General features: G+C 48.5%; 1 protein-coding gene across 4 annotated transcripts; it reads left to right on the forward strand.

Annotated features, from left to right (window-relative positions):
* The first annotated feature begins 3,382 nt into the window (after positions 1-3,382).
* SLITRK4 (SLIT and NTRK like family member 4) lies at positions 3,383-11,670 on the forward strand. Of its 4 annotated transcripts, XM_069212423.1 has the most exons (3): positions 3,812-4,066; positions 4,571-6,176; positions 7,769-11,670. In XM_069212423.1, the coding sequence occupies exons 2-3, from the start codon at positions 6,174-6,176 to the stop codon at positions 10,328-10,330; spliced, it is 2,565 nt and encodes an 854-aa protein (XP_069068524.1). In that variant the 5' UTR covers positions 3,812-4,066; positions 4,571-6,173; the 3' UTR covers positions 10,331-11,670. The 4 variants fall into 4 exon arrangements, with proteins under 4 accessions (XP_069068526.1, XP_069068524.1, XP_069068525.1 ...); XM_069212425.1 differs by lacking the exons at positions 3,812-4,066; positions 4,571-6,176 and adding an exon at positions 3,383-3,600 and having other exon boundaries at positions 7,769-11,390; XM_069212424.1 differs by lacking the exon at positions 4,571-6,176 and having other exon boundaries at positions 3,867-4,066; positions 7,769-11,390.
* The last annotated feature ends 2,277 nt before the right edge of the window (positions 11,671-13,947 follow it).

The following is a 13,947-nucleotide window of genomic DNA, read 5'->3' on the forward strand; positions in this document are numbered from 1 at the left end:
TGTCTCCTAAGTTAGGCCTTGTCAATCGTTGCCAAGCTACCAAGGGTTGCGCTAGGTTTAATTTACTGAGACCTGACTGGACCTAAGTGGAGGTTAGTGGCTTTTTGCTAAGTGTAGGTACTTACCTGCCCTTGCCAATAACTCATTTTCCAACAGTAGTCAAGCACATTGTTTGGTTTTTGTGTTCATCATCTATCTATTCTGTGGGTTTTCTTGTGGTAACCGAATAACCACCATTGCACTGCATTGTGACAAATGATTTGAGTGGCTATTGCTAGCTTCTTTCCCTTTGGGTGCCCTGTTACCTTCTCTCCACTGAACTGTGGGTTTCCCCGGTGTCAGAATCCCCTCTTCTATTCCCCAGCATCTGCTCTCAATTTAGTTTGACTCCAAAACACCTTGAACTCATTCTGGAGCTATAACCTTTCTCTGGGCTTCCTAGATATATCCCCACACTTTAAGAACATGTAAATGATACAACTGTTCTAGACCACACTTAACATTCCCTGTGGATAGACTGTGCTTGTCTTTCTCAAGCTTGACCTTTGCTGCACAGTGTGCAAAGTAGTTCTTCAGATTAGAGGTGGTCAGTGAATCTACTATGCAGGGTAGCACTACATTCAACTTTTAAGCTATTGCAGATCTACTAAGTAATTGGCCCTAAAAGAATAAAAATCTTAAAGAGGCATTTAGAGAGCTGAAGATTGGTGCATCCAGATGTGTCATTCTGCCAAACTTGTGATTTTCCCAATCTATTTTGAGAGTGGGGAATGGGTTGGTTTCTGTCAGCAGAACCTCAGACCGTTGTCCATCCCCACTGTATTACAGTAACAGTTATCTTGCTTTAGGGTGGGGCAACCACTACCAGTTTTCCTTACCCAGGACTGGCAGGCACATCATGGTGGTCACCAGTAGGGAAGTAGCAAATTGACCCCTACAATCATTGAGAAACATTTATGTGCACTGGATCATTTCATTTTTATTTTGCTCTGCAAGAAAAAATGTCCACTTTGGAAGCTTGCATAACAAAATAGTTTCCTAGGCTGGTGCATCAAACACCTAGCGGGAAAAGGATCAGTGACCTCAGTGGAGCCACTGCAGTGGCGCAGCCACTGAAGGGACACAGATCCTTGGGGCGTGTAAGGGATTCCAAAATCTGGTTGGTGGTCCTGTGGTGGAGTGAGGCCTACTGGGGGACAGATTTACTAGCATTTTGCATTGGGGCAGCCATGACGCAAAATGGAAGTCGAAATTTACAAAGCCACGCAAGGGCAATTTGAGCCTCCACCCATTACTTTGTAAAGAAATGTAACACAATGCAGCGGCTTGCGTTGGCTTGCATTATGTTTCATTCTTGGAGGCGTTTTATTGGTGGAGAATGGGCATTAGCATACATCCACCCCTGGATTTCGCACAATCCCAGATCTACAAAGGCTTGTAAACCTCATATTGTGTGAAATCGCTACGCCTCCGAGGGGATGGTGTAATGAAGAGAAAAATATTTTTTCTCCACGTTATTTTCTCTTTCTAGTTGTTCTAAATTCTGCAGCTCACATAGTAAAAATGAAAATGTCTCAAGGCATTGTCACTGTGTAGGAAGGTATCTCTTCCCGCAGAAAAACAAATTGCCTTGTAACATAGGCACCCTTACACCCTTGCAAGGGTGCCTGCTTTGGAGCTAAGCTGCCTGAAGTGCACTAGCAGTATGAGAGAGCAGAAGTGTGTGATATCTTAGTAGATATGGTGCATTTCTGCTCTCTCCCTTTCATGCAACACAGAGCAGCAGTTTGCCTTGCTGCACTGCGTTGTGTGAACTATTAGTAAATTTACTCCTATGGGGCATATTTATCAACATTTTGTGTTGCCCTTGCACCACGCAAGGTAACACAAGGGAGACACAAAACCTAGATAGGTTTTCCCAAGCCATGCAAGGCCCCCTTGCATGGCCCTGCAGGCTTTTTACATCTGGAGTAATGCAAGGCAGCACAACTCACTACCTTGCATTACTCTGCCCCAGGAAGGCATTCTATGGACAGGGCATGAGTGTTCCCATGCATCCACCCATGGATTGTGAAACATCACCAGATTTACCAACACTGGTAGACCTCGGAATGTGTCAGAATGCTACGCCTCTCCAAGGAAGGTGTAACAAGGAGAAATATCTTTATTTCTCCTTGTTTTTAACTCTTTATATGTGTGCTACATTATGAAAAGTGAAAAAAAGCCTCTGATGATAACTTTGTGCAGCACAATGTCCTTTCCTGCACAAAAACAATCCTGAGTGTAACGCAGGCACCCTTGCACTATGGTTCAAGGGTGCCTGCGATGGCACTAGGCAGCTCAGGGAGAGTGCAGGAATATTCATATCTTAGTATATATGGCACATTCATCCTCTCTCTCTGTTATGCACCGCAGCACAGCAAGTTGTCTTGCTGCTTTATGTGACAATTTGAAAAATCTGGTCTGTAACTTGCTGCATAGTAGGTAAGGGTTTATTATATCTGCGTTTTCATCATTATATGGAGTTCCATTAGTATCTGGGTACTGTGGTCCCATGGTCTAAAGCCAATACTGGCAACAAGGGTTGTCCTGTTGCCACTGAGTTGCATAGGCCGTGGGAGAACTCACCTGACAGAGGACGTCATTTGATGTAAATATAGTTTGCATCAGTTTGATGCAATACATGTTCAAATGAAGCTGATCTATCTGAATTGCTTAATCCAAGCACAAAAATAGTAAACCAATCCAAGAAAGAATTTTGTCTGTTGGGGATAATGAAATATTTAATTGGTCAGTCAAAGAGAGTAAAACGATGGAACGGTGTAGTAGTTTTCAAAATCACACAGGTCCATCGTTCACATGTAACAAGTCGTTAGCAAGGTGGAGTGTTATTGTCGATGAAATATTTATTTTTATATGATATATTTTTTTACAGTATGCTTCTGGCTGAAAGATGCTCCGCGTCACTGCTTCCGGCATTCCCTGCACTGTGGCTTCTTCTTGAGGCCTGATTTACACCGTCCACGTCCTTCTAAAGAATACCGCCCCTTCACCCCCAGAGACCTGCCCCATGCATTCCACATCATTTTTAGGTTTTAAAGCATTCTGTGATATAAAAGCGATGGGCTTTCTTCGTTGCCCCGAGCTCCTTAGCGACTAACAGAAGACGCTTGTGCGCTGCAGCGGTTAGCACATGCCACGGGAGTAGGCCGCCTAGCGCCTGCGAGGGCTGCGCTGACATTTTATGTATTCACGGCCATCGCTCTGCAATATTCCCCTTTAATGTGCGTGCACTAGGTTACAGAGCAGGAAGGTAACCGCAAGCATCCCTTCGCATCGATCTGCCTCCGAGTTATGTCGACGTCTTGAGGGAATTGTTTCTCTGGGAAAAGGCTCGTCGTGGGGTTGGGGGGGCATCAGAAGTTCAACGGAATCCACACGTACGTGCTTTAGAACAGACAGCAGGTTGCCTTCTCAAAAGACACGGCACACACTGACTGCTCTGCTTACCACTGTAAAGCCCACATCTCCACTTGCCTCCAAGCCAAATAAAAAAAAAAGCAGTCGGGAGATGTTGGCGGTGATCACCTGCTCGCACAGGTAGGAAGAGGGGGGCTCCGGGCGCTCCCCTAGCCCCTGCCTGCGTCCCCTCGTCTCTGCGGCGACAGTATTAGTGATAGATGGAACGGGTCCCCGTCATCGTGTGTGTCTACGGGGGTCTCCGCAGAGGGTACCTGACCCGCAGCACCGCTAGCCTGTCTCATCCATCTCCCTCGGCGCCTCACCTCGCTCCCCCGCCCCCGTCGCTGCGCATCTCTTCCTTCTGTCTGTCTTGCTCTTTCGGCTGGTGTCCCGCCTGGCGGTGTGAGCCTGTGCGACTGTGGGTATGCGGGTGAGTTGTGTGTGCCTGTGCCTGCCCCCCTCCCATGGTAGAGACTCTGCTCTGTGTGAGATGGAGGCAGGGGGGTGGGGGAGGCTGAGAGCACAAACCGAGATCTTGCCGAGACAATCTTAGGAACTGCAGAGCATGCAGCAGCGCGGGCGACCATGGTTTTGGATTTGAAAGGTACGTGGGGGTTCCATCCAAATACACCCCTCTGGGGGGTTAGCGCGAGTTTTTGTGCTTCCTTCTAACGTTGGAGCGCTGATGGGGTTCTGAAACAGTCAACATGCGGTTCCTCTCTGATCGAACATTAAAATTCGTTTTGGTTGCGCTACCCTGCTAAATTAATGGCGTTCCGACGTCACAAAAATGAGCGAGCCCTTTATTTTAAGTGGAATTAATAGCTTTCATTGGTGATAACGTTCGAGATTTTTAGTAAAATTATGTAGCTAATTTGCATAAAACGTAGCTAAAGTGTATGGGATTTTCCGATGAGAAGCAACACGCCTCAATGAGAACAGGGGGTGGGGGTAAACGAGTATCACACTATGTATGCGGTAACACGCGTCCTAATTGGGGTAGCTATTGCTTTCCACTGTGGTTATATTCCGATTTTTTTTTGCCGAAGGATTTGGTCCCAGCTTCCTGTATCACTGCATCAAAATGGCTTTTCTTCTGTTTGTGTAGGCAGATGGAAGCCGTCCCTAGACGCGGACGCCTTGCGTGAGTCAATGCGCTCCGGCGTGGGAAGTAGCTGAGCTCGTTCCAACCCCGGCCCATGGGAAGCAGCAGAATCCCTCCAGCCTTGGACCCCTGCAGGCTCTCTTCATCCTCTGATCCGAGGAAGCCCCTTCCAGCCGCGGATCAGAGGAACCTCCATTAGTCTTGAACCAGGATACAGTCTCTCCTGCTTTGGGTTCAGAGAAGGTCCGTCCAGGCTTGGACTTTGTGAAGCTCACTTCTGATGTTGACCTTTGAACTTCCTGCCCTTTACTTGGCCTTTGGAAATAGCAACTCTGGATTTAAGGGAGCTCCTGTCAGCTTTGGACATGCGGAAGCTTCTCTCGGCCCTGGACTGAGAGAGGCTCTCTCCAGACTTGTACATAAGATAGCTTCTTTCATCCTGAGAGCCAGGAGAACTCCAGCCCGCATTGGGTCCGAGGAAGCTCTCTCCTGCTTGGGACCTAAGGGAACTACCCACAGAGTTTGACCTTGGATTTAGTGAAGCTCCTGTCAGCCTTGGTCCCAATAAAGACCCCTCAACTCTTGGGCCCAGTGATACCTGCTTTAGGTAGGCCCACAGTAGCTCGCCGGGCCTCGTAGCACCTGAGGCATATGACAGCTTAGGGCACGGGGAAATCAAATAAAAAAAAAACTGCATTTCCACTTCACGCAGCACACGCCCTTTCACTTTGGGCCCTGTAATAGCCTGAGATTCCTCTTTCTTTGGATACTGGCAACACTTGGCATTATCTTGCTTTAGATGTTGGCAGCAGCAGAGATTTTCCTGGATTGGATGTTACCAGCAGCACATCTCACTGGTGCCCTAGATACTGGCAGCAGCACATCTCTCCCCTGCTTTGGAATCTGGCTACTAAGAAGCTTGCGTTTGCTTTGGGTCGGGGGCCGCAGGGGTAAACTCTGATTTGGTTTCTAGGGAAGCAGGGCTCCCTCTTACTTTGGATTCTGAGGGGAGTTGAACTTCTTTTTATAATTCTAGGGGCAGCAGAGCTCCCCTTTACGCTTGATCCTGTGGTAGTAGAGCCCTGTGTTGGGTCCGGGGGCATCTGAGCTCCTATTGTATTGGGTCCTAGAATAGCAGAGCTCCTTTCTACGTTGTATCTTGTGGAGCTGAGCTGGTCCCTGTGTTGGGTCCTGTGGCAGGAGCCCTTCTGCCTGTGCTGGTTCCTGGAGCAGCAGAGCTCCCTTCTATGTTTGGTCCTGTGGCAGTTGAGCTCGTCCATCTGTTGGGTCCTGGGGCAGCAGTCCTCCTGCCTATATTGAGTCCCAGGGGCAGTGGAGCTCTCTTCTGCTGTGGATCCAGGCAGCAGTAGAGCTCCTCCGTGCGCCGTGCAGTGCGGCAGGAGCAGCTCATAAACTCTCCACGTCTGCTCAGCACCGGTGACAGCAGCGCGCTCTCTGACTGCTCCCGTCTCCACCGAGCGCACTCCTGTCTCGCTCCCTCTCTGCGCCCATCGGACCTCGAACTGGATTCGGGGAATATGCTGCGGCGAAACATTGTGGCATCGCTCATGAGTCAGAGCGGGGACGCCAGGACATACACCGCTCTATGGTAGGTAACATCCAACTGCTGTTGTCTGTGTTTTAATTCCTCGCAAGTATTTGCTCTGCCCCCGTCGCGCGCTTCGTGCTGTCATAATGGCATAGCTGTTCACACGTTTTTACACATGGGATGAGACGCTCATATGGAGTACACGGGTGGACGAGTGCGCTTTCGCGTGTGCATGTATGTAGGCATCGTGAGGAAGGCGCACAGACGCACTGCGAGCCCGTGCCCTCCGTATGATTCATGCTGCGGGAGGAGAGTGCACGTTGTGGATGGATGGTGGTGAGACGGCCGGAGAGTGGGAGAAGAAGCAGGCGGATAAGAGGTCATGCGCTTGGAGTTGAGCGTTTTGATTATGTCAGTGCGTTCATGTACCCGCACCCCTGGCATTAGTAGAAGAACTGCCTACCGTTTACCCCAAAAGCTCTGAAGAGAACACGGATAGCGACGAGTGTTAACATGGCCGTATGCACGAGAGCTCGAAAGAAGGTGCCTGCCGTTTGTTTAATAGCAGTTTGACTATCCACATATATTCATCACAGCATTCATTGCCCTGCGCAGGGAAGAGGGCTGTACACGCACGGCTTGTGTGTTAGTGCGGATGAGCACAGGCGTGGGTGTCAGTATTGGCATTTCCCTTATTGTGTGATCTGTGAGCAGTGTCTGTATGCGATTGAGTGTGTCTGCGCGCCTATGTGTGTTTCTATAGGTGTGTGATTTGTATGTGTGAGCGTGTGAAACCGTGTTTGTATGCTTTCTGTGTTCTTATATGTCGTCTATATGCGCTATTATATATATGGATCTGAGTGGACATGAGCAGGTACTTCTGTGTCCGTTTCTGTTGGTGTCTGACCGTGTGCATTTAGTTACTACATGAGCGAATATGTATTGCGTATTAGTGTACGTCTTCGTTGTGCTCGTTGGTGGGTGAATGTTGTGTTAATAGCTGTGTGTTTGTTCTTCTGACTCTGTCTCTACATGTGCGAGTAAGCCAATGCGTTTGTACCCTTGTGTCACGAGTGAGGTAGTGAGCACATGTATGTGAGAGTGTGTGATAATGTAAATGTGTGTGGTGACCTTCCTCCGATAAGTTTGTGTGTGATATGTATGTGTGTGGCCTGTTTGTTGTAAATGTGGGTGGTGATTATCTTGTGATGTGTTTGTTTGTGCCACCTGTATATGTTTGCCTGTGTTTGTGTAAATGTGTGTGGTGATTTTGCGATGTGTGTGCCAACTGTGTATGTGTGCGGTCTATGTGTGTATGTGAACGTGTCTGGCGACCTTCTTGCGATGTGTTTGCGTGTGCCAACTCTGTGTGTGTGGGTCTGTATGTGTTGTAAATATGTGTGGTGACCTTCGCGCGATGTTTGTGGTGCTGACTGTGAACTTGTGTGGTTTGTGTTTGCGTGTGCTCGTGTGCTACACAAGGGTTTGTGTGTGTTTATTGTACGTGTGCGACTTTGAGTGTGCCCTCTGAACGCTTCTTGGTGTGTCCCCTCAGCACCTGTGCTGGGACACCCGGGCAGGGCACTAAAATACAGAGAATGCGCGCCAGAGACCAAGCACTGAAACCCTACTCTTTCTCTCTCTATTTCTAGAATAACATTCCCAGGAGGGTGAGAGCTGCTTCAGATTCAAAGAAGATGTTTCTGTGGCTGTTTCTGATTCTGTCCACCCCAATATCCTCCACAAACCCAGATTCTGAAATATCCATGGAGATCTGCGACGTCTGCTCCTGCCTGTCATTGGAGCACGTGCTCTACGTGAACTGTGAGAAGGTGGCCGTGTACAGGCCAAATCAGCTCAACCCTCCGCTCTCCAGCTTTTACCATCTCAACTTTCAAAACAACCTGCTCATCATCCTTTACCCAAACACCTTTTTGAATTTTACGCATGCCGTGTCCCTGCAGTTGGGCAACAACAAGCTTCAGAACATCGAGGGCGGAGCCTTCCAGGGACTGGGTGCGCTCAAGCAGCTGCACTTAAACAACAACGAGCTGAAGGTCCTCCGAGCCGACACGTTCATTGGCATCGAGAACTTGGAGTACCTCCAGGCGGACTACAATCTCATCAAGTACATCGAGCGCGGGGCCTTCAACAAGCTGCACAAGCTGAAAGTGCTCATCTTGAACGACAACCTGATTGGTGTCATCCCAGACAACATCTTCCGGTTCGCCTCCCTCACCCACCTGGACATCCGGGGCAATCGTATCCAGAAGCTGCCCTACATCGGGGTATTGGAGCACATCGGCCGAGTGGTGGAACTGCAGCTGGAGGACAACCCCTGGAATTGCACCTGTGACCTGCTGCCCCTTAAGGCCTGGCTTGAAAATATGCCCTACAACATTTTCATAGGAGAGGCCATCTGCGAGACCCCTAGCGACCTCTATGGGCGGCTTCTCAAGGAGACCAACAAGCAGGAGCTGTGCGCAATGGGGACAGGCAGTGATTTCGACGTGCGAATCCTACCTCCACCACAACTGGAGTCAGGTTACACCACCCCAAACGGGCACACTGCCCAGACACCCCTCAACCGCCTGGCCACTAAGCCACCCAAGACCACCAACCCGTCCAAAATCTCTGGCATAGTGGCAGGGAAGGGCCTATCCCCTCGAAATCTCAGCCAAGTGGTGTCCTATCAGACCAAGATACCACCTCTTACCCCGTGCCCTATGGCCTGTGTCTGCAAAACTCACCCCTCTGATCTGGGCTTAAGTGTGAACTGCCAGGAGAGGAATGTGGAATCCATGGCTGAGCTGCAGCCAAGGCCCCTGAACGCCAAGAAGCTCCATGTGAACGGGAACTACATCAAATACGTGGACAGCTCCGATTTCATCGACTTTGAAGGGCTCGACCTGCTACATTTAGGCAGCAACCAAATTGCAATCCTAAAGGGGGAGGTCTTCCGCAACCTTACCAATTTACGGAGGCTGTATCTCAATGGCAACCAGCTGGAACGGCTGAGCCCCGAAATATTCACCGGCCTTTACAACCTGCAGTACCTCTACTTGGAGTACAACGTGATTCGAGAGATCTTGGCGGGCACCTTTGACGCCATGCCCAACTTGAAGCTGCTCTACTTGAACAACAACCTGCTCAGGAGCCTGCCAGCCTATATCTTCGCCGGCGTGCCTCTGGCCAGGCTGAACCTGAGGAACAACCACTTCATGTACCTGCCGGTGAGCGGCGTCCTCGACCAGCTCAGGGCGCTGACACAGATGGACCTCGAGGGCAACCCCTGGGACTGCACGTGTGATCTGGTGGCGCTCAAGCTCTGGCTGGAGAAGATCAACGAAGGGATTGTGGTGAAGGAAATCAAATGTGAGACCCCGGTGCAGTTTGCAAACATCGAACTGAGGGCCCTAAAAAATGAGATTCTGTGTCCCAAACTGATAAACAAAGCGTCCAGTCTAGTCACCAGCCCCATGCCCTCTGTGACTGTCACAGCCACCCAGGGTCCGGGCAGAAGCCCCCCAGGAGGGCCGGTGCCTTTGTCCATTTTGATACTAAGCATCTTAGTGGTGCTCATTTTGACGGTGTTTGTTGCCTTTTGCCTGCTGGTGTTTGTGCTGAGGCGGAACAAGAAGGCCTCGGTGAAGCACGAAGGCATGGGGGGCCAGGAGTGCAGCTCCATGCAGCTGCAACTGCGGAAGCACGACTCCAAACTGCACAAGAAGGACGGGCTCTCGGCCGAGACCTTCTTCCCGCAGACCATCGAGCACGTCAGCAAGAGCCACATCTGCATGGGCGCCGACGCCGAGGCCGGCTTCTCCTTCTCGGACGCCCACGGGCAGAAGGTTGTGCTCAGGAGCCTGAGCGACAAGGACCACGACCTGCTGCACGCCGAGAGCCGGAAGCGCCTCAGCACCATCGACGAGCTCGACGAGTTCTTCCCTGGCAGCAGGGACTCCAACCTCTTCATCCAGAACTTTCTGGAGAGCAAAAAGGAGTACAGCAGCATTGGGGTGAGCGGCTTCGAAATACGCTACCCCGAAAAGCACCCGGACAGGAAGAACACAAAGTCCCTCATAGGTGGCAACCACAGTAAGATCGTGGTGGAGCAGAGAAAGAGCGAGTACTTTGACTTAAAATCAAAGCTCCAGGGCACTCCAGATTACCTCCAGGTGCTCGAAGAGCAAACTGCACTCAACAAGTTATAGGCCAGGCGTAGGTGCATACATGACCTTTTTTGAATGACGAAAGTGCCTTTTTGTCGACATTTAACTTCCAAATACTAGTGTGCTTATGCATTCAGGAGAGTGGCGCACAGGGAGTCTCTCTATCTAAACTGATTTACCACTGGCCGGAAATCTGCGCCGGAAATATTCTCAAAAGCTATACCCGTGCCATCCTGTAAGGGTACCCCAAACTCTATTGCCAAAGGGATCGTTCATATTAACAAGGGGTGCACCATGTGTTCCCTGTGATTTAGAGGCCCTGCTTAGTTTATTCTCCCACATACAGATCTTTACCCACGTTTCTTTTCCAGAGCAGACACATGGACTAAGTTACTGCCACTTTCGTACTGATTTCCAATGGGTTCTACATCTTGCACGTGGATTGAGCTGGTAAAACTGGATTCGTGAGGTTGTGAACCACTGTTTTAAAAGAATATGTGAAAAGTAAAAAGCATGCAAAGAGAGAACTTTTAATAGTTTGTGTAAAACAGTTACCTCGTTGACCTGCATCTTGCAACCCCTGGATTTATAATGTCGAAAAAGTGGGGATCGTTTTAAAATGAACCCGAGGATGCATTACAATCATATGGAATGAATGTCAGCACGGGAAGCATACCTGTGTGTATATATATCCCTATCGATGCTACAGCAAGTGGCGTCTTACCTCTGCCGGAGGAAGGGAATAGGTCAGAGCGCAGGCGGCGAACATCCAAAAAGGTCAGAGGTCATGCTCAGTTACAAGAACCATTTGCAGCCCCAAAGGTGTGCCCAATATTGTCGAAAATGCTTACTATGCAAGCGTGCCAGAAAAAATATTTTTGTAATATAATTCATATTTATGAAACACTTTGTATAATAAATAGCAATCTATGTACTCCTTAATATGTATTTAATATGCCTGACTTGTTTTCCCAATCCTAATGCATTACGTTTTGAGTATACATGGAAAAACAGAAAAAATATACCAAACTGAGGCTGGTGAAAAGTGTGTAGAATTCTCTTGGTTTACGTGATCAGGTAAAAAATAAATAATTTGTTCTGCGCTATACTTTTGCTGTACTTTTCGTAATGTAATGCCGGGTCTGCTACAAAGATTACTATGTCTTATATTGGTTTAATTGATAGCTGTTACTGTCGTTGCGCGGTTGTTTAAAGGTGTGCACCTTGTGCGGTCAGCTTGGGTTTGGTCAGGTAAAGGACACCATACACTCACGTCAGGCATGAGAAGCGAGATACATTGCGTCAGGCACGTGACTTGCCGCGGATCGTCCGGGCGCAATGCAGTGGTCCGCAATTATGTGAAATATTGGAAGATTAACTTTAAAAAAAAATCAAAATACCATTCCTTTTAGTGACTGTGCTACAAGTGTGTAAAAACAACGGTCACCTTTTCTTCCAGGGCGAGTGAAGTATATTGTCAATTACTGATTTATTATCTCGTTTTTCTGTGTTATATGCGGTAACCTGCTCAGTAAATACAGTTGTCCCCGCCAAGGGAAGAGCGTACTGTTCCTTTTCCCTATTTAGGCCCTTAAAAGAGGAAGCCAATCAATTCCCCTAGCAGGAAGGACGGTCCTTTTTTAAACCCGCTGCTTCGAAATGCAACCATCATTTCAGAGTTGAATCTACGCGCTTCACCCGGTCTATTGTGAGCCTTTGCTTTTGAATTGTGTGGTGTGTATTTAGAGAATGCCATAGCCCCTGTTCCCAGCGGGCGGTTGCAGCAGCCCCATAACGGTGACTCAAAGACAACGTTCCCTTTGGTGAGTGCAATTGACCCCGATCTCCACCAGGGGGAGAAGCGAGAACTAGTCACCTCAGCTGTGACTCACGGACAAAAGCCCCCTTTCTATTTTCAGGCACTTCAAAAATAGCGTGTCTGGGGTGGTGAGAATACACACGATATGTTACTATTTTACAGATGTTCTATGAAGGAAATGTGTCATTTTTATGTAAATTAATGCACACCCATTGTTATTAGGCATCACAAGTATTCGGCATCCACTTATTGATGTATTCAATTCTTTTTACATTTGCATGTGTTTTCATTTTCCATGGTGTGTTTATTTTTTAATAATTTTATATTAAAACGTGTTTTGCACGGCGCTAGAAGGTGGCTATCCCGTCGCTCCAACGCCTGTTTTCCTGATTTCTCTCGATCAGAGTCTCTCGAGATACACCTGCCACCCCTGGGCCACCCGTAGACCGCACACTGCAGCTCTAATCATTATGATAAGTACATTTCTATAAGAAAGCTCCCTCCCCCTATATCTTCCCCTCCCTTCTCCCCCCTTCCGCTCGGCCGCAGCGCCTCGCGGGTTCCCACGTGAGGTGGATCACAAAGCAGTGTTTGTGGAAGGTGACCCGGCGCTGCGGCGGGCCGTGTTTAGGGAATTAAAGGAGCTGGGACGTGATCTGTCCTCTTGGTGCTTGTGCCGCACAGCGCCGGCGGCTCGCGCTTTCTGTCTCGTGCATTATGCATCATCTGGATCTGATACTGTAACACGGAGCCAGTAGCAGCCCCAGCAGTCCAATCACTGCCTTAGTAAAATGTGTCCGAGAGGGAGCCCGGGTTCCCTGGTCATGGCAGGCTGGAATTCCTCTATATTTAGCAAAGGGAAGGAAGCTCTCCAGCAGGCGCCGAAGCAGCGCTCCTTTCAGCGCATCAGCAATAGACAAACGCAGCGACCGCAGCGCCGTCACTCAGCGCGCATGAAACATGGCTCGTGTTGTACAGGCTCCTTCCTTAGGCGCCTATTAGGCAAATAATTCAAACCTGTATGCGGGCTTTTTCTCCCCAAATACCCTGCACGTAGATTCAAGGTAGAGGCTGAGAGCTTTGGAAAAACACGAGAGCACTGTCACTGTGGTGATACCTTCATATGCAAACAGAAGTTAGGCGCCATTTCTTTTGACACTGGACTGTGGATGCTTTTGTACTTAGCAGAGTGACATTTTCAAAGGAAAGGACAATTCAAGCGCGGATCGTGTTATCACGTCCTGCATACTGTTAATGTTTCACGGGGGTGCATATGCAAATAACAGTGACAGCAGCCATTGTTTTCAGACGTTCGTCCAATTTCACTTATCTTTAATCTCCACAACTCCAAAGAAATAATTTTGCTGCGCCAGGGACAAGTGTTCTCGACCACTATCTCCCCTCCTTGATCAGTTTCAGAAGAAGCACATTTATGTATTGCTATCTGCAATAACATCTGATATTAAAGACGACAACGAGAATGGCTTTAAAATGATATCAAATGTATATTAAATAATATAAAACTTGCAGATTATACAAAATGAAGTGTTCAATGACACCGGAGCCGCTGAAATACAGCGCATGCATCCATCATTTCGAGTTTGAAAGGTGAACACTCTTATTTTCATTTTGCCAATGCAAGTGGACATTCATATTGGGAAATCCACAGGAATCTAAACTCACTTGTTAGCCCTACAGCCACTTGTCAATGCCAGGAGTTGTGTTCTGGCACCTATTAACGTCACCTGTCGTGTTCAACCAGCTGTCAATAAGGTATACAAAAAAGTGATGGATTGAATGCTTGAATTAATCTCAGCCACTGGTAATTATTCAAACACCA

The sequence above is a fragment of the Pleurodeles waltl genome, chromosome 2_1 (genome assembly GCF_031143425.1).
Source record: "Pleurodeles waltl isolate 20211129_DDA chromosome 2_1, aPleWal1.hap1.20221129, whole genome shotgun sequence".
In the NCBI taxonomy this organism is placed as follows: domain Eukaryota; kingdom Metazoa; phylum Chordata; class Amphibia; order Caudata; family Salamandridae; genus Pleurodeles; species Pleurodeles waltl.

What these genes read in the sequence shown, in the direction of transcription:
- SLITRK4 (XM_069212422.1), top strand. Translation starts at nt 6,630, where the DNA reads ATGGCCGTATGCACGAGAGCTCGAAAGAAG. An exon ending in GCACGAGAGCTCGAAAGAAG is followed by an intron (nt 6,660 to 7,768) that starts GTGCCTGCCGTT and finishes CTCTATTTCTAG; the next exon opens with AATAACATTCCCAGGAGGGT.